The sequence below is a fragment of the Hemicordylus capensis genome, chromosome 6, assembly GCF_027244095.1.
Source record: "Hemicordylus capensis ecotype Gifberg chromosome 6, rHemCap1.1.pri, whole genome shotgun sequence".
In the NCBI taxonomy this organism is placed as follows: domain Eukaryota; kingdom Metazoa; phylum Chordata; class Lepidosauria; order Squamata; family Cordylidae; genus Hemicordylus; species Hemicordylus capensis.
Genome location: NC_069662.1, coordinates 162,765,895 through 162,791,776, shown reverse-complemented (window position 1 = coordinate 162,791,776; position 25,882 = coordinate 162,765,895). Strand labels below are relative to the sequence as shown.

The window sequence follows — 25,882 nt, the reverse complement described above, 5'->3', positions numbered from 1 at the left end:
TGAGTTGTCATAATTGTATCCTTGAGGCAGGGCCGGCTCTTACCAGTAAGCAGATGATGCACTGCATCGGGGCGCAGTCTGCAGGAGGGCATTGAGCCAATGAGTCGGGGCGTTGTTTCCCAACTGCGAGGCGCACCTGTGCAGTTAAGTCTCTTAACTGCGCAGGCACGCCTTGCAGTTGGGAAGCAATGCTGGGCCAAGCAGCAGGCCACGACATTGCTCTGATATCTTCTGCCACCGGGGGGGTGTAGAAGGACACACACGCACCCCCGCAGCCATCCCCTCAGCCGTGCGGCGGCTTGAATTGGCGGGAGGCGGCGAGAAAAAAATGGCCCCAGACGCAGTGATGATGGAAGAGGGAGGAGGAGAAGGAAGCGGCTGCCGGCCTCTTAAGGGAGCCTGGCAAGGGTGGGCGAAAATGGCAGGGAGGGAGGGAGCCCGGTGGGGAGAGAAAGCACTGTCGGGGGCGGGGGAAGCTGCCTCTGGCAGGATGTGGACGGGGACCTCCAGAACAATGGGGAACTGACTCTCTCTGTTTCTCGCCAAGACTCTCATTCAAGCCAAGACTGCTCCATTCTCACTCACTCACTCAAGCCAAGACTGCTCCATTATCTTAAATACCCAGGGCCTAAGCTGTGTAGGGCTTTATAGGTTATAACCAGCACCTTGTATTTTGCCCAGAAGTGTATTGGTAGCCAAATAGCTATTTAAGTATAGGAGTAATATAATTATAATTATATTATATACATATTATGTACATAATTATATTATATACAATGTTATGCACATAATTAAGTAAAATCTTTGTGTATTAAATTTTGAATACACACTAATTGTAATTATTTTGAATTTTTATTTTTTACTATAAGGGGAGGGGGCGCTCAACAGAATGTTGCATCGGGGCGCCAGATCCCCCAGAGCCGGCCCTGCTTGAGGAATGTGAGGGGTGATCGCGCTGACACGTTAGAGGGTATAAAACCCGAGGACTTCGAATTAGATCCCCAGAGGGCACATCCAGGAGATGCATCTTTACCCTCTCCAACACTGCAGCATCCTCACACCCCAGCTTCGTGCATCTCATCTTTTCTTCAAGCTACAGCATCTGTAATCATTGGGAGAAACCTTGATCTGGCCAGTCAATTGGTTTCCCTGCACCTTTGGTCACAAACTTTACCTTCTCCCCTCCCCTCCTCCCTTTCTTTTTCTTTTTCTTTTTCTCCCCCCCCCCATTTTTTTTTTTGTCTCACCACCCCACAACCTCTCTGAGCTAAATAACCTGCTTGTATTAGAGTTAGGTATATCAGCTTTGCTTGACGGGACCTGAGATCTGTTTTGCCTCTCGAATTCTATCTCCTTAAGTAAAATTCTAAAAGACATCTCCAGTATGATTCCTTGTGTCTCCTCACATATCCACTGGGTGAACCCCTTTCAGTTGTCAGTCAAGTGGCATACTGGTCCACTGGGACACTGGTTGGGCCTTATTGAATCAAAATATAGGGGTCCTCAGGCAAACTGGGGAATTAAACTTGCAGATATAAACTGGTATGCAGGGGTGTTTAGTCGGCCCGCTGGTATAAATTGGTGTCTGAAGCATTGGTTGATTGAGCTCGCTAGGAAAGGATCCCCGGATGTTGTTGGATTACAAATTCCATCCTCACTGGCCACAATGGACTTTGGCCTTGGGTGCCCAGATGCTATAGTCCAACAGCATCAGTAGTCAGGGAGTTTTATAGACCAATAATGAATCAGATGGACCAACAGTGAGTCAGTTGGACCAATTGTGTGATCCAGGATAGGGCACCTTCATATGTTCACAAAGGGCCAGGCTGTCCTTGATGGTAAAAATTCATGCTTGGGATATAGGCTCCTGCCGGCTGCTTCAAGAGGAGCACAGAGATCTCTGGCATGTGGCCGTAATGTTAATTCCCTTTGCATTACAACCATATTTTTCAATGGAATTCTAAGGCAGGTGGCAACACACAGGCATTTTCTGGGTTTGCTTGAACGATGGATGCTAATAACATCGGGGGAGGTGCTTATTCATTATGAAATCTCTGGCTGACATTAGAGCTGAATTTTCCAGGCAATCCACTTTGGTGGGAGATAAAAAAAAGACATTTCATAATTGATGGGATGTTCTACATTCAAATGTATGTGTCAGTGCTGTGGACTCAGCAACTCAAGGCCAGGGAGAACAACAAAGAGTTCTCAAGAGCGCAGAAGCAGGTGGCAGAAAGAAGCAGTGGGAAAGAGCTGTTGCAGGTGATAAATACTGCCGGTATTTATCAGGAGCTGTCCCTATTTTCTGGTAGATGTCGATGGCAAATTAGTGTTCCAATTTATTCCATATTTTTTCATGATGGTGGACAATTTTTTTGCCCACACTGTCTTGCAACAGTACTTGGGGCATATGGGTAATTTTAGATGACCACCACAAAGAGTTGGCTGCACAATGGAGCTGCTGGTAAGAGTAGGATGCCCTTCCTTTTATTTTTTTAAAAACATACCCTCCAAAAATGATTGGCAGCCAGCCAGCGGGGTTCTAGAAATAGATGCCCATTTGTTAGCATTTGCTCTGGAACACAGTTGCTTTAGAGCAAATGGAAACAGGTATGAATGAGGGATGTCAGTATCCATTCCCATTCCTTCTACAAATGAATGCAGATGTTTACCATTCAATTCATAGCCTGACATTTATCACACTGCAATTATAGAAATATTTTTTGAATTCTTGATAGCATATTATAGATAAGCTTCCCTCCCCTCCCCCCCCCCAAATGCTTAATTTAAAGAACAAGCTTCCCTTTGGATTTTAAAGGAGTGGAGGCTGTTGCAGAGTAAAGGAATATAGCATACAGCAGGTAAAGCAGAGCTACTAACAATGTGTATCATGGTGAGGCAGTGATCCCTCAATATGACGTGTAAGGAGGGCTAACCCAAAATGCCCTCTTCAGTTTCACAGCCCCTTTCATGGGCTGCAAAAAGGGGCATTTCAGATATTTCAGGTTTGGGAATCACTGAAGTATGAGGGAGGAGGGGAGGCAGTTGGTTCCTCCTGATCACCTCGCTCCCCTGCTAGACAATTTCTGCCAGAGCCTTCTGCTTGCTGGCTTGAGGGTCCTGCATTGCCCCCTCTGACCAACCATCCTGGTAGCTCAGTGTGGCTCTCCATTTCATGTGGCAGTGGTGGGGGCATTTGCCATGGATGTCTCAAGGGCCACAAAGCGGCTTTCTCTGTGGCTGCCCCAGGGCTTTGGAATCAGCTTCCTGCTGAAATAAGAGCATCTCCTCCTCTGTTTGTTTTCAGGAAGACCCTCAAGACCCTCCTGATCTCTCAGGCTTTTAATTAGAATTAATTTTAATAATTTTAAAAACTTGTTTTAATAATTTTTATTCTATTGTTTTTCTTGTCATGTATTTTAATTTGTGACTTTTAAATATTTTAAATTTTGTACACCACCTAGAGATATACATATTATGCGGTATAAAAGTATGAGAGAGAGAGAGAGAGAGAGAGAGAGAGAGAGCGCGAGAGAGAGAGAGTATGGAGTTGCACTCAGGGAATAGCAATAGCAATAGCACTTACATTTGTATACTGCTCTATAGCCGAAGCTCTCTAAGCGGTTTACAATGATTTAGCATATTGCCCCCAACATTCTGGGTACTGACTTCTAGGGCTCCCAAGTTGGACAACAATTTAAATAATACTTCATGCTCCTTGGTTTCAGTTTTGGGTAGGAGCTGTAGCTCCCCACCCACACCCACACGCACACCAATGCTCAGTGGTAGAGCATCTGTTTTGCATGCAGAAAGTCCCAAGTTCAATCCCTGGTGGCATCTCCAGGGAAAGCTGGAGAGCCACTGACATGGATGGATCAATGATCTGACATGGTGCTAGGCACTCCTATAATCACATTTTTAGGCATCAGACTTGCAGGGCGCTGTCTAAAAAATTTCCTCAGTGGCAACACAACCATTCCAGGAGCCCAGAGAACTAGCTATGTGGTATTTTTCCAAACCTGAACTACTACTATTAACCACTAGGGCAAGGGCATAGCTATAATTGAGCAGATGGGTTCAATGAACCCGGGCCCCCAAGCTCCAGAGGGCCTCCCTATTTTCTTCATTATCTCCCTCACTCTGAGGGGCCGCCAGGGAGAGGGGTGATCACGGGCCCTCTCTCCCCTAGCTACGCCCCGCACTAGGGATTTCTAATAAGAGCGGCTATGAAATTTCACCCAAAATCAGTGTTTGTCTACAGAATTGGATTCTGGGATGTTTTCAGATTTCCTTTTTGCTCGCACATGTTGCATTCCATTCTCGATACCAGCTCAATATTTTCTCCTCCCACAGTTAACTAGTGGCTTCCCAGCAGTAGCCCCCGCCCATGGGGAATGAGATGCTGGAGTAGATGACCTTCAGGCTGATCCAGCCGGGCCCTTCTGATCTCCTTGAATGTGCTTCTTCCCCTTTTGTCCAAAGACCACGTGTAGGAGTCTTGCCATCTTCCAGCTGCCCATTGTGAGGAGCCCCTTTCCTTCCCAGATGTCCAGATGCTTATTGCAACTGTGTGTGGCAGATGGAATGAAATATCAGCTGATTAGAAACATGTTCATTTGGGAAACATTGATGTTCTCTGGCACGTAGAAAACTGTCCAGGCTACAAGCGGGTTATTTTTTCATTGGTTTCAGTCCGACCGCAAAAGCACAAAATCAGCCAAAATGTCAGCATGTTCTCAACAGCTCATAGCTCGAACATATGGGCATAATACAGTGCTGCAAAAAAGTTTGTAAACCCCTTAGAATATATGTTAGCACAATTCTTATGCAAAACATTATTAGATCCTAAGCTAAACCCCAATAAGAGTGAAAGGCAACCCCATTGAATAAGTAACTCAGGCAAAAAGGATTCATTCAGTAACTGGTGGCATCTCTTTGAGCAAAAATGGAACAGTGGGACATTCCTAATGCCCCAGTATCTTCAGAAATAAGACCAGATAGTTCAGAACTCCAAAATACAAGAAGAGCTTTGGATGAGGAACATTTAGAAAGCATCTCTAGGGGTCGGTTTGGAAGATACTTTCCTGGTCCATACAATTTAAAAGGAGTATATGCTGTGAGCGTTTCCATTGTGACATATTTTGTGGATGTCCCAATGCCATTTTGGCATGTCCCTTTATCACATGCGTGGTTGTTTGTTCAGCTAAAAGGACATGCGGGTAGACCGCTGGGAGGTGCACAAAAGACGTCACAACTGGCACTCTTATGGCACATCCGTCCTTTTAATCACATGGACCAGAAAAGTATCAGCAAAACATTCTCTACATGAATGAAAGGAATTAGTTTTTCCATTGGTCACCCTATTTGGTGCCCTGTGCTCTGGGGAAGCAGAAGCAATGGATTTTTCTTTGGGCTATATCATTCTGAATGATGACGCCACTTCTATCAGTGGACTGCTCTGAAGCATTTTATTGAATGGGGAAGTGTGGGAGGGAGAGAGTCCGCCTGCCAAATTCTTAATGGCAGACAATTCTGAAGCAGCTGCCTTAATTGGACATCATTATTAATGAAATACAACACGAAATTAGAAGATGGGCCTCCAAGCGCCTTCAAAAGGTCACCAATCCCAGTTAATTCCACACAGAGATTCTGTTGAATAGACCAAGGCCCTCGCATGGTTATTGCAGCTGCTAATTTTAATGATCTCTGTCATTGCCAGAGAGAGATTCATTTGGGAAGAAACCCATGATGCCCTCCATAGAAATTTAGAAGCATAGAAGCAACATGCTTCCTTCACGGCAGTCACACTGAAGTAGGGAAGGAAATGAAATTAAGCACTTTTACTTGGGAGAGAGAGTTAAGCACATGCTTGATAAAGAAGTGCAAGAATTTTTTTCCCATTGAATCACTTCATTTGTATTCATTGTTGAAAACATCACATGTTTCATGGTTGGTTCATTAGGGTGACATTTGTTTTGTAAGGAATGGTGGCCATTCTTGTTATCCGTTCATTTTCAATACAGGGGGCTTGCCAATGGGCCTTGTCATGTTTTTCTTGCAGCAACTATTCCCCCCACCCCCACCCATAATGTGCTACAATGATACAATTATGGGGGGAAATTCACCACTGACAATTCAATTCAATTCAATTTGTATTACGGCCATAAAGGTAAAGTGTGCCGTCAAGTTGATTTCAACTCTTGGAGCCCAGAAAGCCCCGTGGTTGTCTTTGGTAGAATACAAATGGGGTTTACCATTGCCTCCTCCCGTGCAGTATAAGATGATGCCTTTCAGCATCTTCCTAGATCGCTGCTGCCCAATATAGGTGTTTCCCATAGCCTGGGAAACATACCAGCGGGGATTCGAACCGGCAACCTTCTACTTGTTAATCAAGCATTTCCCCACTGCACCATTAGGTGGCATAGACCAGCATAAAGTATAAGGCTGATTACATATTACATATTAAAAGTAAAAGGAGATATTAAAAGCCTAGGAGTGCACACTATACTGAAAGCCTATTATAAAAGACTATAAAGATCAGAAACAGAAGTAAAATTTAAAATAAAACTATGGGTGTCTAAAACAAAGCAAGACCACAAACTAAACAACCCTTAATGGCCAGATCCTAAAAATGGCAGTTAGCAGTAGTTAAGAATGGTTAAAAAATGGGTACAAATATTTATAAAAGGCATCATAAAAACATATATTTTTTAAAAGGCATAAAATGGAGAAGCAAGAATGCATTAAAAAGTTATATGAAAAACATGGAGGCATAAAAGGACATATAAAATCATACAAGGGCAACTATAGACAGAGTTTTATCAATAGACAAGAGTTTTATCAATTTAGGGCAAGATAAAAAGCCAAGGAGCTGTGGGATTATAGAACTGTAGAAATGCTGGGCTGCCATGAAGCGCTTTGAGGCAGCAGGCAAAGATGTGCTCGAGTTAGACCATAAAGTTGGACGCTGGGCGCAATCAAGACGTCATCATCCACCGGATTTTAATTGCTACCGTGCAGAACCCGGCAACACTGTGGTGGCCGGGTTGCTATCAGATAGCAGTAAAGAGGTGTGAAATTGATCTGTATGATCGGAATAGTTATGTAATAATGGTAGAATGAAGGTAGCACAAATGTCCCAGTAGTACAAACACTGGAGGAGGATGTGCCCTGTTGTTTCTACTTGCCCTGAGTTGCAGGAGCATTGACGTTCCCAGAGCAGGATCTTTCTCTCCACACGGCTGAGGGAAGAACATGGCAATGCACCAGTGTGAGCACAGCTAAGAGATGAACATGGCAATGCACCAGTTTGAAGGCCCTCTTGTGCTTTGGGACTTCTAGTTGCTTTAGGTATGCCACAGGCGAGGTAGTATACCTGATTCCTTCATTGATGAGGGAGTCCGGGGCCTTGCCTATATCAGATTGCCGCTCTATGTCTGTAATACACTGTTTGATAAGAGGCTTGGCCAGATCGTAGCCCATGTTAACTAAGTGGGGTGGGGATAGCTCCAGGGACAGTATTGTAGTCATAAGTGACTGTTTCCAGCTGGATTGAAAGTCATCACTCAGGGTTAGGGGGGCAAGGCCTAAGGGGCAAAGAAATACTCTAAGCCAATAGTTAATTATGGTCATCCAGACCCTTGCCTCCACTTTCATCAAGCCTGTCTCCAGTCGAAGGTGGCATTAGAGACACATCTTGGAACTTGAAGGTCTGCTCTTAAGAACTTTGATTGCACATGCTCCAATGGGGCAAAGTTGGGAAAGGGGCCCAGCTGGGCACCATAGGGAAGCTGTGCTAGCGGCTTCATACAGTTTAAGCACTGTGGCCTGAGGGTATATAATGGCTGCCTCTTGTCTAGAGAAACTTAAGGATAGCAGAGGTACTAATGCAGTATAGTCCCCATGTGTCTTTCTAGTGCCAGTGGTGTGAAGGACCCTAGGTATTTAAAACAAGGAACCTGTTCAATCTTGTGCCCTTCTATAGACCAAGTGCGGATTTGGGGCCTTTTAGCAAAGGCCAGCAGATCTTCCTTGCACTACTATGCTAAGGCCCTCAATGAACATTTAAGGCCTTTGGGAGTCCTTGTGAGTATTGCTGCATCATCTGCATATAGTAGAGTGGAAATATAGGCTCCTGCAAGTTTAGGGGGGTGGGAACCTAGGTTGTTGAGTTGTCCCACTATGATGTTAATGTAAAAGTTAAATAATAGTGGAGCCAGTATGCAGCCTTGCTTTATACCCTTCTGTGTTTCGATGGCATAGCACTTGTGAGATGTCCCTGGGGGTTGCACCTTACCTTGAGCGATATGCACCAGTGTGACGCATACGTGTTAGGTATAACAGTCACCAGTCAATCGAGGAGACTTCCAGCTTCTCCCATAATTTGACTCACAGGTGAAAGTCCAAAGTTGCTTTAAGGTCAATAAAGGCTACATAAAGGGAGACTGTGTTGCAGGAAGAGTATTTTTCAATAAGGTGCTGGAGTACTAGGTACTGGTCGATTGTGGATCAGCCTTCCCTGAAGCCAGCTTGTTCCTCCGCCAGTAGATTTTCCTGCTCCAGACAGTCCCGTAATTTCCAGTGCAGATGTCTTGCATAAAGTTTGCTAATTGTGTTGAGCGGGCTAATGAGTCTGTTTATGGCAGGGTCATTCTTACCCTTTTTGAAATGGGAACAATAATTGATGTCCCCCAATCCTTGGGGATACAGCCATGTCTATCAATAAAGGTAAATAGTGAGGCCAAAATGGGGCCCCACCAATCCAGGTTGTTTTTAATGACCTCAGGTGGAATCAGGTCCTCCCCTGGGGTCTTCCTGGTTCTCAGTTAGGCAACAAGGCTCTTGATCTCAGATTTTGTCACTGGTTTCCACGCAGTCATGTCTTCTTAAGCTTGCCCAACATGTCCGCCTTCCCTGATTGAATCCTCATAGAGTTCATAGAATTGTTTTTCCCAAATCCCTAGGGGGATATGGCAATCTAGATTGGTCAAGCCGTTGCTATGGATGCACTTGGTGATGTGCCAGAATGTGGCTGAGTCATTGGTTTGGACTGCCTGGATAAGTCATGTCCAGTTGTCTTTCATGGCTTCTTTTTTCTTATGTGCCACCAGCTGTTTGTACCTCTTCTTCTCCTGAAGGAGGTCCTTCACTGCCATTGGTCCACTGCCGGATTTATAGACCTGATAGGAGGTGGTGAGAGCTTTTTTAGCGTTAACACAGTCCTTATCAAACCAAGGTTTGGAGTGGTGATGACGCTGTCGCAGGGGTGCACTATTTTTGCATTTTAGGTGCCGTTGAAGCTCACAAACTAGAGTGCTGTAAATCTCCAGAGGTGTGCCAGGGGGTTCTGCTGTTATCAGGGCCAGCTGTTGATGCTGAAAGAACTCCGAGGCAAGCAGCCCAACTTGATTATGTTGGGGGGTCCATTTTGCATGGCAAAGGGCTCTCCCTGCCAAGGATACTGGGGGCTGATAGCAGTCCTCAGTGTGAGTTAAGTGGGTGAGAGACTTTAATTGAAGGAAGATTGGAAAGTAATCACTGTCAAATTTAGGAACAACCTCTAGGCTCTCAACAAAAGGAAGCAGATCGCTGTAGATGATTATGTGATCGATAGTGCTCATTCTTGAGCCTGAGAGATAGGTAAATTATCCTGGCTGATCACCATTGACAGCGCCATTTAGGATGAAAAGGTTAAGTTTAGTAGCTGTTTGTGCCAAGCAGAATCCTGCAAAGTTTTCTTTGAAATTGAATTGGGAAGGAGTCCATCAGTCTCAAGGTTGGGAGGGGGGGGGCATTGATGTTTCATGTACAGGGTGTAATCACCGGGACCCAACATAGCATTAAAGTCTTCACTCATGACCACCAGCGCGTCAGGGTAAGAAAGACTGAAATCGGCAGTGTAGGTTTCCAGTTCAGCCCAGATGTTTCTAAGATGGTGTTTCACTGTTGTGGAGGGAGATAAGTATTAATTATCAGCAAGGAGCAGCGACTGAATTGGATTAACACTGTCATAGCATGGTGCTTGAGTGGTGGGAGAGCTCTTGATGTTGCATGAAGAGCGGTGGAAATGAGCACCCCCGAGCTGACTTTGGATCTTTCACAACCCATCCCTGGCTCGGCCCTAACTGAGAATGAGAGAAATGCATTAAGTAAAATTTCCTCCACCATCCATGATTCCTGGATGTGGCCCACACAGACACATTCCAGAGGCCATGGCCAAAAGGAGCCACCCAACTTTTTTTCAACTTCAAATGAGGCTTTTTCAGATGATAGTTGATTCCATAGATTCCAGAGAGGAGAGCTGGTCTTGTGGTAGCAAGTATGACTTGTCCCCATAGCTAAGCAGGGTCTGCCCTGGTTGCATATAAATGGGAGACTTGATGTGTGAGCACTACAGGATATTCCCCTCAGGGGATGAAGCCACTCTGGGAAGAGCAGAAGGTTTCAAGTTCCCTCCCTGGCTTCTCCAAGATAGGGCTGAGAGAGATTCCTGCCTGCAACCTTGGAGAAGCTGCTGCCAGTCTGTGTAGACAATACTGAGCTAGATGGACCTATGGTCTGACTCAGTATATGGCAGCTTCCTATGTTCATAATTTTTCAAGGTCCCACATTAATTAAAGTCCTGACTTAATTAATTAAGGACGGGCTCTCTCACAAACTCCATACCAGGGTTGTTTCTAGCTTCTATAGGGCCCAGGGTGAGAATAGTTGGGGGGCTATGAAGAATCTTCTTTCCCTCTCTCCCTCCCTCCCCCCGCCGTTCTCTTCTCTTCTCTTCTCTTCTCTTCTCTTCTCTTCTCTTCTCTTCTCTTCTCTTCTCTTCTCTTCTGCCAGCCAATCTGGACACTTTTATTTATTTATTATTTACTTTTTGCCTTCTTTCCTTAGGGAAAGTAAGCTTATGAGATCACCCGTGATTCTTTGTGTGTGTCCGTCCATGTGTCCCACCCACCCCCATCAACTTAGCAATACCTGGACCAATATGAACCAAATTGAGTACAGTTGTAGGGACACATAGGGATACCTCCACAGCATAGCTGTGATTATGTCATCCATCCTGATACATGTGGATGCATGAACGTTTGAGGTGCAAGTGAGCTAACTTGTGAACCACCTAACCGATTTGAACCAAAATTGCTACAGCTGTAGGGACACATAAGGACACCTCAATGGCATAGTTTGTGATGATATCATCCATCCCAATTCAAGATGGCAGATGCATGAACATTTGGGATGCAAGTGGGCTAACCTGTGGACTGTCAAACCAATTTGAACCAAATTTGGCAAAGTTGTAGTAAGTGACACATAGTGACGGCTCAAGGGTGTAGTTTGTGATTATGTCGTCCACCCTGATTCAAGATGGCGGGCACATAAATGTTTGGGGCACAAGTGGGCTAACTTGTGGACTGCCTAACTGATTTAAACCAAATTTGGAACAGTTGTAGTGAGTGATACAGAGGGACTCGTCAACTGTGTAGTTGATAATGATGTCATCCAACCCAGTTCATGATGGCGGACATGTGGACATTTGAGGCACAAACAGGCTAATTTGTGAGGATGGTAATTAGCGATTAAGATTATAGTGAAAGGAAAGTAGGCAGATTAGATCTTACCAGAACAACTTGTTACATTTATATTCTGCTCTTCCTCCGGGAAGCCCAGAGTACATGGTTTTTCTATCCGCTCAAAGACCTTGTGAAGTAGGTTATGCTGAGAGATAAATGACTGTCCCAGAGTCACCCAGTGAGTTTAATGGTTGAATGGGGATTTGAACTCGGGTCTCCCCAGTCCTAGTCTCCCAACTGCGTGAGACCTGGTGGTACCTCACACTCACTCAGATTGCTCCCAGTTTCCCAAGGTCACACAAACTGGAAGAGTGAGCAACAAAATGGCTAATGCGGTTCAATGTAAGCAAGTTTCAAGTGATGCATATTGGGGCAAAAAACCCCAATTTCACATATACACTGATGGGATCTGAGCTGTTGATGACTGACCAGGAGAGGGGTTGTGGGGTCGTGGTGGACAGCTCATTGGAAGTGTTGACTAAATGTGTGGCTGCTGTGAAAAAGGTAAATTCCATTCTGGGGATCATTAGGAAGGGGGTTGAAAATAGAAATGCTAGCATTATAATGCCCTTAAACTAATCCATGGTGCGGACACATTTGGAGTACTGCATACAGTTCTGGTCACTGTATTCTAAAAAGGACACTGTAGAATTGGAAACAGTGCAGAAAAGGACAACCAAGATTATCAGGGGCCTAGAGCACCTTTCTTATGAGGCAAGGCTACAACACCTGGGGCTTATTAGTTTGGGAAAGAGGCAACTACGGAGAGACATGATAGAGGTGTATAAAACTATGCATGGAGTAGGGAGAGTGGCCAGAGAGGATTTTTTCTCCCTTTCTCACAACACTAAAACCAGGGGTCATCCCATGAAACTGATTGCCAAGAAATTTAGGAACGATAAAAGGAAGTACCTTTTCACACAATACATAATTAAGCTATGGAATTCTCTGCCACAAGATGTGGTGACAGCCAACACCCTGGATGGCTTCAAGAAGGGTTTAGATAAATTCATAGAAGACATGTCTATCAGTGGCTACTAGACTGAAGACTATAGGCCACCTCCAACCTCAGGCAAGATGCCTCTAAATACCAGTTGCAGGTGAGCAACAGCAGGGCATGCCCCTCACCTCTTGCATGTGGGCTTCTCAGACACATCTGGTGGGCCACTGTGTGAAACAGGATGCTGGACTAGATAGGCCTTGGGCCTGATCCAGCAGGGCTGTTTGTACGTTCTTCTGTTACCCTAACCCTAACCCTCAACCAGAAACAATGAATGTCTTATTATATCATCACAGTGTGTGACTTGTTCATTCTTCTACCTGTCAGCTATCATGTCATGTACCGTGGCTTGCACTGCCGTTCTCTTGGCTTTGACTGGGCAACAGCATATATCTTTTTTTTTCCCCACCAAAGGCCTTGAGTGCATCCATTTTACCTTTGCTGTGGCTTCCCTCTGTTAACCGTGTTTTGGATTTATAAAAACCCCAGTGCTTCTGAAGTGACAAGGAGATTAAAAATAACCCACTTTCTCTCCTGGAGGAGCATTTTGCAAAACATAATTAGGATGAAACTGCAGAATGGCCCCAAGGTCATGCCAATCTTACTTTTAAAAACAGTTTTTTGACAGCAGCATTTTTGGGAGGGGAAAGTGGGGTGCGTGCGTGTGTGTGTGTGTGTGCATGCTCATATGATCTGCGAGCATCAAAAGGAGCCTATATATTCAGCCTGTGATACTGCGAGTCTCTTGGAGCTGTTCACTGCCTCATTAAGAGACTTGTAGTGCTCTATGTGAGATGTTGAGCAACTGCAAATAAGGATGGAAACAGATTGCACAATCTGTTAACTCTGGAGCAGTTTTGCTGGGGTCCCACAGAGTGAAGATCATGATTTCAGAGTAAAATTGCTCGTGGATCTCAGCCTTTTGCCTATAGAGCAGTAGTCCCCAAATGGTGTGCCCCTGCCATGAGATATTAAATAATGAAGGGCTCCCATGAGGCCCAAAGTATGCCCCCCCCCCCAGAGGAGATTGCTGTAACTTAACTTCCTCTCAATCAGCCTCCACAGTGTGGAACGGTAGGAAATCCAATCAGTCCTGATTCAATCAAGCATTCAATCACTCCCTATTCAGAGACCTAATGCAGAGACACCACGGAGGAGATTGCCTGTTGCATCTCTGTGCGAGCTGCTGTGCTGAGTTTCCCTTCGCCCAGTGTGGACGGTCGTCCAGTCGGGCCCACACACTTGGTTGGGCCTTACACTAGGCGTGTCATACTCTCAGAGTACATCTTTCAAGATGGAAGAGTCAAGTGTGCAATTAGATTCAGAAAAAAATAAGTGCTAATTAGAAGACACTTGGGGAATGTGGCTTACATTACCAGATATAAGGCCAAGACTGTGTGTTACATTAAACACATAATTGGCCCTTGAATACCTGGGTTTTGCCAAAGTAGCAGCCATGTGGGCGATTCCACATTGGGACCGCATCCGTGGGGAGAGGGGATTTCACAGTTTGCCCTTGCTTTGGTCCCAATCACCCGCTATGGCTGCTGTTTTAGCAACTGGATCGGAACAATACTGGCTGCAAAGGGCTAAAAACCCTCTCTCCCCATAGTCCCAATCTGGGTTGGCCTCACATGGGGGGAATGTTTATTTATTTATTTAAAATATTTCTGCCCTGCCCCTCCAGTGCCATACTGCTTGGGGTGGCTCACCAAATTAGTAAAATTATAAAACTATATGCAATTAATTCATTAATTCATTCATTAATTAACATTTCCAAAATTTATTGGTGGTTATTTTAATTTGTTTTATATGTTTTGAGGTTTTAATTGTTGTTGAGTTTTGATTTGTAATCCACCCACAGATTTTTTTTTAATGGGGCAGTATATAAATGCGATTAATTAATTAATCAATCATATTAATTAATTAATTAATTAATTAACTGTATTAATTAAGTGATCATATTAATTAATTGTATAAATTAATTAATCATATTTAATTGTAATGATTAATTAATTAATCATAATTAATTAATTGTATTTTTTCTGAATCTAATTGCACACGACTCTTCCATCTTGAATTAATTAAAAATCTGTGGGTGGTTTACAAATCAAAACACAACAATTAAAACCCCAAATCATTAATTAATTAAATTAATTAACAATTTAAAAGCAATATAAGATTAATAAAAATGAACTAAAAATAGAATGAGCCTCCAGGAAGCAGCAACATGCATAGCACAATGGTTTGCACATCCCACAGCATAACACAGGTGGTGCCAGACTTAACGCCGCCGCTGCAGGCTGGAACATATGCAGTGATGCTGCTATCCAAGAGGGCAGTGGTGGTGGTGCTGACTCTTGTGCTATTGCACATCACACATGACTTCCATTATTCCCAATGGAAGTAGCAGGCGATGTGAGATCGTAAAGAGTCAGCAGTACCACGACTGCCCTCTTGTGCCGCAGCATCGCCCTATGTATTAGAGCCCCACAGTGGCACAGATGGCTCTGGTACTGCCTGCGTTGTGCTCTGGTACATGTAAGCCAGGGAGCAATTTGGCCCATATATGTACAAACACATATGCCTGAAATTCAGCAGGAGCCTCCATCTTTGGATGACATAGAAGTATGTTGTATTCTATCTAGTCATCTTTTATGTTGTATGATTTTAGAAGTTTGTCCCAATGGGGATCCTGTAGACAGGGCAGGGGTGGAGACAGAAAAAGGAAAGGGAGTGAAAGGAGAAGGAGAAAAATGGAGTTGTTTCTGAATAAAGTCTTAGTTAAACCAAGTCAAGACTACTTCCTGTTTATGAGGGAAGCAGCTATAAAAGAAAGTAGTATATGAGTACCATCTTGGCATACAAATGCTCATTGTGATTTTTGACAAGGTCTATACCCCAAGAGATGGAAAATAGGGGACAGCACTGCAGTGCTTTCAGATTTCCGTGTGTTATCATGCTTTTTTTGTCCTTACCACCGGGCCTGCAGCAGCCACATGGCTTTTAAAGCCTTGGAAACACAAAAACGACTATAAAATGGTGTCAGTGTTGTCAGAAGAATGGAAATGAAAACCAGCAGAAATGTTCTCCACAGATTACTCCTTGGAGAGAATACAACAATTTGTTCATTGTTACCCCAACCGTACTCTTAACAGTTTCCCCTGTGCAAAAATTAGTACAAAGTTACTCTAATCGTTTAGGGGTAGGAATAAAGTAGGGATAACACAGAGAAAGCTATAAGTGCAGTGATGCTATCACCTATTTTCCAACTTTAGCATGGTAGACATTGCCAAAAATCATGGTGAACATTCATCCCCTGAGATGGTACCCATGGCCAAAATTTGTGGGTCTGGCTTATGGCCTAGTTGGTGCATCATGTCTTTAAGGAGAGTCTTGCTTTGCTGAAGAGTGAAATTTGTAGTCTTGCTGATGACTCACCTACACTTGCCTCCTTAGGAGCATCCGATGCCTTCGGAATATTATCCACTGGAATCTGATCACGACATTCATCCTGCGGAACATGATGTGGTTTCTGCTCCAGTTGATTGACCACAACATCCATGAAAGCAATGAGGTACTTATCCAGCACATGGCACAAACACAGCCAGTTCTGTAAGCTGGCTATATCTAAATGGCATTAGTCCATCTTCCGGAGGCCAGGTTTTCCCAAGCTGAACACTTTGGCCAACATCCTAACAGTGCTGGCATGATACTGAGAGGCTTTGATGACCTCAGCAGCAGTGATCACATGGTGGTAGGATATTTCCAATCTCCCCTTCCCCTGGAAGTTCCCTGTGCCACAAGGAAATGTTCCTGATGCGCACATGATCCTCAGGGACATATTTTCACATGCCATGGTGGACTTCGGGGGGAAGAGAAGAGAAGTTAAATTTGCACCCCACCCCCATAATGAAAGGACCGATACTGTGCAACTCAGGAAGTCTTGTGCAGCATGGGCATTTTTCATACAGTGTGCCAACATCATTAGTCAGGATGTCAGCCTCTGACCTTTACAGCCTGCTGGCTCTCTCTTTAGCACGAGATTCCCTGGAGCAATATGGATTTGTGTGTTCTTGAGTATTAATAATAATAATAATAATAATAATAATAATAATAATAATAATAATAATAATAATAATAATTCAATTTCTATACCACCCTTCCAAAAATGGCTCAGGGCGGTTTAAACAGAGAAATAGAAACAGAGCTCCCTGTCCCCAAAGGGCTCCCTGTCCCCAAAGGCCTCACAATCTAAAAAGAAACACAAGACAGACACCAGCAACAGTCACTGGAGGTCCTGTGCTGGAGGTGGAGAGGGCCAGTTACTCTCCCCCTGCTAAATAAAGAGAATCACCATGGTAAAAGGTGCCTCTTTGCCCAGTTAGCAGGGGCTTTGATCATTATATTTGATCATTTGATCATTATTGTATTTGATCATTATAGAGGGAATTCTGCCTTGCCCCATGAAAGAACTGTCCCTGGTTACACAGATGATTCTGTATGTAATCTATAACGTTCTATAGAGTATCCCTCCCCCCAAAAAATCTGAAATGTTTTTCTCTGTCCTCACGTTCACTTCTCTCTCCCTGAATTTCTCACTTCTCTCTCTTCTTATCCTGCATGAACTTTACAGAAATTTATAGTGCTTTTCAACTGATGGTATCTTGAGAGATAAAATCCAACCCATTAATCTTCCTCCTTTTTTCTTTTTCTTTGGAAAAGGGTGCCATTCCCATAAATAATGGCTGCTTCCTGGACACAGCCCAGTCCTAAACAACAGAATTCTGCCAGACTGAATTATAGCTGCATCTTGTCAATGCCTCAGAAATATGGTTTTCACCTCAGCCTGCCTTGTTTCACCTCTCCTGTGTTTTCTCAACACAGAACATCCTCTCTCTCTCTCTCTCTCTCTCTCTCTCTCTCACACACACACACACACACACACGATTCAGAAAACCCGTGTCCCTCCTGCATCATGATACCCATGGAAACCCAGGTTGTTTGAAGGGGTGTGAAGGTTCCATGGATGTCCAACTTACAGAAACATGGTGGCTGACATCTTGACCAGTGCTGAACTTGTGCAAGGGCATTGCACCAGTGCAGGACTGTTGTACTAGCTAGTTGCACTAAGTCTGAAGCTTGCATTGAAGACTAATGTTGCACAGTGCAAGCCTGTTTATATTGCTGCAACAGGTGCACAACCTGTAGCATGCCATATAAGTTTTAAAGAGAACTTCTGTGCAAGAGTGCCATCTCGAAAATCCTCATAGCTTTGCAAACAATACAGTTTTCTTGGGTTAGCGTAACTTTGCTCATTGCACTAATGAAGTGTTCGGTCCGGATGTCAACCACTTTCTGTAATCTGCACAGACCATGAAGCAGATCATTTATTTATACATTTCTATTCTGCACTTTCTGTTCCGGAAAAGAACCTTCAAGGCATCTAAGAGCCCTCTCAGTGAAAACAATTAATATCCAATAAGCAGCACAATAGCGTTAAGACATCTAATTTGCATAACATCATCAAGTGGCAAAGCATAGCAAATAGGAAAGGAGAGCTGGTCTTGTGGTAGCAAGCATGACTTGTCCCCTTAGCTAACCAGGGTTCACCTTGGTTGCATACGAATGGGAGACTTGATGTGTGAGCACTGTCAGATATTCCCCTTAGGGGATGGAGCCACTCTGGGAATAGAAGAAGGTTCCAAGTTCCCTCCCTGGCAGCATCTCCAAGATAGGGCTGAGGGAGATTCCTGCCTGCAACCTTGGAGAAGCTGCTGCCAGTCCCTATAGACAATACTGAGCTAGATGGACCATGGTCTGACTCAGTATATGGCAGCTTCCTATGTTCCTAACATATCAAGGAGCAAAACAGTTAATTGTGCAAGCCAAAAGCCTGATGAAATAATATGGCTTTTTTGAACCCAGTGAAACGCCATCAAAAAATGAGGAGTTCCAGAACCTTGGAGCCACAGTAGAGAAAGTTCTAGAAGGTTCTTGGATGTTTGCATCATCACCAACCACATGTCTGTGACTTATTCTGCCACAAAGTTTAGAGAGGCATTTTATCCCACCCCAAGACAGCATCCCGCCAGTGGCTGTTGCTGGTTTCTACTTTGTGTTTCTTTTTACATAGGCTAAGCAAACTAAGCAAAAAGGCACCTTTTAGAGTGGTGATTCTCTTCTATACAGAGAATAGAGCAACTGGCCCTATCTAGCCCCAACACAGCATCCTTCCAGTGGTGCTGGTGTGTACATTTTGTTTCTTTTTAGACTGTAAGCCCTTTGAGGACAGGAAACCATCGTTTAAATTTAATTTAATTTTTTTCTGTAAAAATAAAAAGCAGTATAAACTGCTTTTTGTTGAAACAGTGAAGAACCCAAGACCTCTACCACGTTGACATTTCTTCCCAGAAAGTGCCATCTGAAGAGGACTAAAGCACTCCTCTTTTTAAAAGAATTATTCATTTGACCCACCGAAGGTCATTCTTAGACCAGAAATGGCCAACCTGAGATTCTCCAGCTGTTGTTGGACTACAACTCCCATCATACCCAGAGGTAATGTACTGTGTCCATGGATGATGGGATTTGTAGTCCATCAAAAGCTGGGGTGCCTCCGCTTGGAATACTCTTGTTTATGCTCTAAAAATATTATTATTGTAGCTGTTATTAATATACTACTTTTCAACAGAAAGGTTCTCAGAGCAGTTTACATTCAGAAAGGAATACTAGATAGTAGAGCTCTGTCGGCAAAGAGCTCTCATGTTGGCCGCATTCACACGTAATGTGGAACTGCAGCTGAAGAGGCCTGCGGTTACGCAGACGTTGCATCTGAATGCGGGGAACTGAAGTCCGCCGTGGTGACAAAACCGAGGGTTCAGAATTGGAACCCCAGTCTGAACCTTTGGGTTGTAGTGAGTTTCATCGCCGCAACCCAAGGTTCCAGGCAGCCTGCGGTACATCCAAATTTGGAACTCCAGGCTGCTTCCCCTGGAGCTGGAGCTGGTGTGATTGGCTGTGCTGGCTGTCCTTGGTAAAGAAAGAAGGCCGCATAGCCAGCTCCACTGCCTCTCTGCAGTCTCTTTGACTGCAAGGAGACTGCTCTCCTGAACAAATTTGGATGGGAGATTGGGGGGTGTGGAACTGCAGGTTCATTGGACCCACGGTTTTGTGATACATGCAAATGTGGCCTATTTGTGGCCTGGTAAAAAGGAACACAAAGCAGACACCAGCAACTGCCACTAGAGGGAAGCTGTGTTTGGGCTGGATAGGGCCAGTTGCTCTCCCCCTGCTGAATAGGAAAGAAAAGGCGCCTCTTTACTCAATTAGCAGGTAGTGTGTGAACTTCGTGTACAGAAGTGGTTTGAATTAGGGCATTCCTTAATTTGAGTTGGAGCCAGAAGTTTCCTCATTCAATTAAGCCCAGTGTCACACAGTTCACTCATTATTTTCTCCAGCTGGCAAAGAGCAGGGATGGAGGGAAGGCACACGTGTGGCTGAGACTCTCGCTATGTAAAAATAAAATGAACCTTGCTGGATCATAGCAAAGGTCCATCAAGTTAGCTTTCGGCTTCTCACAGGCTCTGTTCAGCTATTAGGGCTAATAGCTGTCAATGGGCCTCCCCTTTTCTATGAATTTCTTTAATCCCTTTTTAAAGGCACCTAACCTAGAGACCTTTTGTGGCAATCACCTTTCGCGGCAATATAGTCCACAAATTAAAGGTGTTTCTTTGCTCAGCAGGGATAGACACAGTTTTGATGACACTGGGATATACACTTTATCTGTTGCTATAGGAGTTCTCAAACTAGAGTCTCTTCTGCTACTAGGGATGTGCACAGAACAGGCTGGGGTGGTTTGATGATGGGTGCTGCTGCTTTAAGAGTGGGGGAGGGTGCGCTTACCCCTCCCTCCACTCCTACCCCACTGGCGCTCCTTTTTTCCAAAGTTAATCAGGGTGGCAGCGTACCTCCCTGCCGCCCCATTGCCCAGATACAACCAGAAGTATCCGCCATGCCTGCGCACGCTGGCACAGGCACATGCACGCCGCGCTGTTGCACGCATGCGCCCACTGTGCATGCATGACATGTGCACACCAATGCTGGTGCATGCAGGCACATCGGATACTTCCGGTTGTATCGGGTCAACAGGGGCAACAGGGCGGCAGGGAGGTACACTGCCACCCCGATTAACTTTGGGGGAAAAGGAGCACCAGTGGGGGAAGAGTGGAAGGAGGGGTTAGTGCACCCTCACCCGCTCTTAAAGTAGCACCACCCTGCCATCGAACCGGCGGAACCGGCCGCCTTTCGAACCGCTTCGGAGGCCTATAAAGGGCCTCCGAACCGGTTCCGTGCACATCCCTATCTGCTACTACAAACATTTATACACCACTTTTCAAGAGGAGTTCTGAAAATGATTTACACAGAGAAAATAGATCCATAGATACATACATACAGATGGTTGAAAGAAGGCTGTGCTGAAGAGGGACACTTGCTCCTTGCTTAACATAAAGGGTATCACCCATTTAAAATGGAAATCTTTGCCTAGGGATTCAAAATGTACAGAAATGTGTGGGGTGTTGTTGTTGTTTAAAAAATGAAAGTATTTTTAAAAATCTTTATCACAACACTTAAATTTTGGCCTTTAATTAAAATGGAGGAATAAAACATGCATTGTGCCTTTTGTTCACTTTCTAATCATTGCTATATGGGAATCATTGGTATTTTGTGCAAAGGAGATCAGATTCTGTGCTGCTCTGTGGTCGTAATAAAGGAGTTGAATTGAATTGATCATATTCCACAAAGAAGCTGATGAGGCAGTGCTTTGAGTTCCATTTAATCAACTGCCTGTATAATTTTATGGTTCTCCAAAAACAGATGTGATTATACCTCTTTAAAGAATGGGATGTCTAATCTCATGCTTCATGAGCATGGCAATTGCTTTTGAGTCGAGAGGGAATTCACTCATTTCCCCCGTTTTTTCTTCATTTGCTGCTGATTTTTAGATGTTTAATTAATTGTTCAAATTGGTTTATTTAGTTATTTAATTATTTGTGGATAGAATAATTTCCATCCCACCTCTTCCACCTTAAATCCAGATAAATCCAGGCTGAATCCAGATAAGATGGAGGTACTTATTGTACGGGGTTTGGAACTCAGGAGACGATTTTGATCTGCCGGTTCTGGATGGGGTCACACTCCCCCGGAAGGAACAGGTACGCAGTCTGGGGTGCTTCTGGATCTGAACCTCTCCCTGGTGTCCCAGGATGAGGCGGTGGCCAGAGGTGCTTTTTATCAGCTTTGGCTGATACACCAGCTGCATCTGTTTCTTGAGATGAACCACCTCAAAACAGTGGTACATATGCTAGTAACCTCTCGGCGGGATTACTGCAATGCGCTCTAGGTGGGGCTGCCTTTGTATGCAGTCCTGAAACTGCAGTTGGTCCAGAATGCAGCGGCCAGGTTGGTCTCTGGGTTATCTAGGAGGGGCCATATTACTCCTGTGTTGAAAGAACTACACTGGCTGCTGATATGTTTCTGGGCAAAATACGATGTGCTGGTTATTACCTATAAAGCGGTAAACAGCTTAGGTCCGGGGTATTTAAGAGAACGTCTTCTTCACCATGAACCCCACTGCCTGCTAAGATCATCTGGAGAGGTTCCTCTGCAGTTGCTGCTAACCCGTCTGGTGGCTACTCAGGAACGGGCCTTCTCCGTTGCAGCCCCTAGACTTTGGAATGCACTCCCCGTTGAAATAATAGCCTCCCCATCTCTGGCAACTTTTAAAAAGGCACAGAAGACACATTTATTCACCCAGGCTTTTAATTAGATTTATAGTTTTCAATTTTTAATGCTGGTTTTAAATTATTTTAATGTTAATGATGTTAATGTTTAAATGATTTTAACTGTTTAACTAATCTAGTTCTGATTTTAATTGTTAATTGATTTTAATTGTTTTCATTTTGGTGTAAACCGCCCTGAGCCATTTTTGGAAGAGCGGTATATAAATCAAATACGTAAATAAATAAATTATTAAATAATAATAAATTATAATACATTATTAAGAATATTAATAATAAGCATCTTACAAGTCATATACAGAACCAAAATATAAAGCAATCCATCATAAAAATAAACAGTCACCCATAAGCAGCAACAGTATTGATACAAAAACTTTAGTGCAGTAGAATGTCTAATATCCAAATAATCCGTAGGCCTGGGATGGGCTGAACCCCTCCTCTATTCCACCATTTTGGAGACGGGGGGCATGGTTGCAGGACTGGTGGGGGTTGCCCTCACTGGAGCATCTCAGATCGACTTATGGGTCCCATTTTTCCCAGAATGCCCCCCAAATGGGCATGCTCAGAGGCCCCAAATGGGCCAAAAATGACTCGATCTGTCATTTGGGAGGCAGGTGGACTCAGTGAAAAAGCTCTTGCTGCCACCTCCCTCCCTCAAGTGCCCACACACCCCCTGGCAGTGCCTGTCCCACAGCGGCACTTTACAAAAGTTTTTAAAAAGATTTGACTTGCCCATCAAGCATGGGGCTTCAGACCAAATCCCCATGGTCCATGGCTAAGTGCACCTCTGTCTTCTGGTCACTAGAGGCATGTGGAATTATGTTAATCGGTCTCTCTTGGTCAGTTAGAACTGTTCTGTTGTTGAAGGCTAGTGCCTGTTTGGGTATGTTGTTCAATGTCTCTCTCAGCCTGTGATGTATTAGTTTCTTAATATATATAAGCCTTAGGTCATAGGTGGCAAACCCTGCCCTTACCTTGCCCTTGCAGTGCTAAACCAATCAGGGCACTGCGGGAGCACGCACGCTCTCCCTTGCAAGTGTGCATGTTCTCAGGCAAATTCACTCCCGGTGGCCGCCATTTTGGAGTGGCGGACGTGGTGGTGCTCTGAGGGGCTGGAGGAAGAGGAGGAGGAGGCACCCAGCCAGCCCAGTGCCAGTCCCCACAGCACGAGAAGCCCCCGTGAGGGCTGGTCTGGGTGTGAAGACGCGCAAGCAAAAGGCTCCTTTGCTAACCTCTCTCCGCCACTGCTTGCCGGCATTTGCAAGGGCCCTCTGAGGCCCATGGGGCGCGAGGGATGTCTCCTTCCTGGGCCTGTTGCTGCTGCCCATCGTGACCAACCGGCCCCAAAAGGGGGCAGTGGGGAAGGAGGCTGAGTAGGTGCAAGGAAGGCAGATGTTGGCTTAGCCTCACGGCAGCTGCAGAAATAGCACCACCCCTTCCCCACTGGGGTCAGTGGGTGAAGTGCGGCCTCACACCTGAGAGATAAGCCCTCTGATAGTCTTTGCTGAGGTGCAAAACCACTCTCTGCTGTAGCAGGTAAATTACTGTGGGGTGGGTGGGAGGTGACTACAAAAGTACTCACGTGCAGATGGTCTGTGTAGGTTAAGCTCGTATTTATTTATGAACCCACCAGAGCATCCTCCGTTGTGTGAGGATTTTAATGTTTCTCCTCACACTCCTCAACAAAAAGCACACCTGAACCAGGTCATTTTGACTTGTTGCCTAGACATACCAGTGAGAGAAACAGTATTGGCCCTCCCAGAGGAGTGTGAATGCCACACTCTGAGCGCTGCTACTGAAGAGACCTACTCAGGGGTCTCGGTGTCCTCCGTGCTTCACAGAGGGATGGGGCATGCAACAGGAGCTCTCCAGGTGACCATAGTGTACGGGTTGTTCATGCATGAGGAGACTGTTTTTGAGGCTGAGTTTCATATGTGGGTATGTTCAAGGCTGGTTATTTTATTTATTTTATTTTATTTTATTTTATTTTATTTTATTTATTTAACATATTTTTATACCGCCCAAAACTTACGTCTCTGTGCAGTTATGCACTGCAATTCCACAGATGAGCAGATGAAGCACAAAACATGATATTGCATGTAGAATTCAGCTTCCTGGAAATTTCATCTTCCATTTAAAATGGGAGGAAAGCAAGTTTCTCATGGCTGAAAAAGATGCACTTGAGAGGGTGTAGATGCCTGATGAATGCCAATTCCATTGGAGTTTCAATTCCATACGATTTTGGTGACTGACTGAAGCTTTTCTTAAGCAGACAACTGTCATGTGGTTGAATTTGCCATTTATTTCCCTCTTTGTTCGGATCTCGCTTCATACTTCTTTGATTCCATCCCCTTTTGAACAGTGCTTGGCATTTTGCTACCTGGGGATTTCATTTTTCCATTTCTAATACTACAAGTTTTTAGACTTCATGTTTGCAAAGGAAAGCTTAGAAAAGATCAAGAGTCTCACCTCTCCACTTGCATAGTACTTTTATTTCTCAACATTTTTCTTTGGGACATCTGCTCTCTACAGGAGTAGACATTTTCCATAAAAGAGCCAGTGTCATACAGGAATGGGCAGAAGGGAGACTGAGACCTACTGATCGTGCTTGGGGTGATTTGCGATAGATCAGCAAGGGTGTGGTTCCCAATTAGAATCTCGCTTCTGCAGTAGTTCAGATGCCATTTTGCACTTGCCGATGCAGACCATCCCAGTGTATGGCGCATGAGAGGTGGCTGGAAATTGGCTCCACCTCCTGGACTGCCTTTTTTATCTGGCTCCGCCCCATCCACTATTTTGCACCTGGCTGTAGCCAAGTGGCAAAATACCTACTCTAACCAAAGTAGACTCCACAAGACTAGTCTGACCATGCCTAGAATATGTAGCTAGTATGTCGGCTCGTGAAGACCTGGGTTCAAATCCATGCTCAGCCACAAGAGGCCCTGAGTGACCACTCATGTCTCTCTCCCCCCCCCCCAGCATAACCTATTTCTTTACAAGGTTGTTGGGAGGATAAAGGAAGTGTGGTAAGAATAGGTAAGATGAAAATGTAATTAAAGTGTTTTTGGTTTTTAAAAGTATTTTAATTGGTTTTAAATGGTTTTAATTGTTTTTGAATTGTTTTTATATTATTTTTAGCACTTTGTGTTTTTATGTCTTTTTTAAAAAGTTGTTGTACACTGCCTAGAGCCTCTGGATGGGGCAGTTTATAAATGTAAATAATAATAATAATAGTAATAATAATAATAATAATAATAAATTCAGCCATCCCAGCTCCTTGGGAAGGACTCGATGTCTGGATAAAACAAACCAGTCAATAACACCTGTCTGACTGTGTAAACAAGAAATAATAATAATAATAATAAGCAATTCCAAAACAACTTGAAGAGCACCTCAACACCATAGGGGCCACAGAAATCACCATCAGCCGAGGTCCTTGGGAAGGACTCAATGTCTGGATAAAAACAAACCAGTCAATAACACCTGTCTGACTGTGTAAACAAGAAATAATAATAAAATTA

At 44.3% G+C, this 25,882-nt stretch overlaps 1 protein-coding gene across 11 annotated transcripts in view; it reads left to right on the top strand.

Moving 5' to 3' along the window:
• Positions 1-25,882, top strand: part of CRHR2 (corticotropin releasing hormone receptor 2) — a 306,121-nt gene that overhangs the window by 162,098 nt on the left and 118,141 nt on the right. For all 11 annotated transcript variants that reach the window (XM_053265000.1, XM_053264999.1, XM_053264998.1 and 8 more), the window contains one exon: positions 16,024-16,141. In XM_053265000.1, the coding sequence (XP_053120975.1) occupies positions 16,024-16,141 (118 nt within the window). The remainder of the gene's footprint in view (positions 1-16,023; positions 16,142-25,882) is intronic.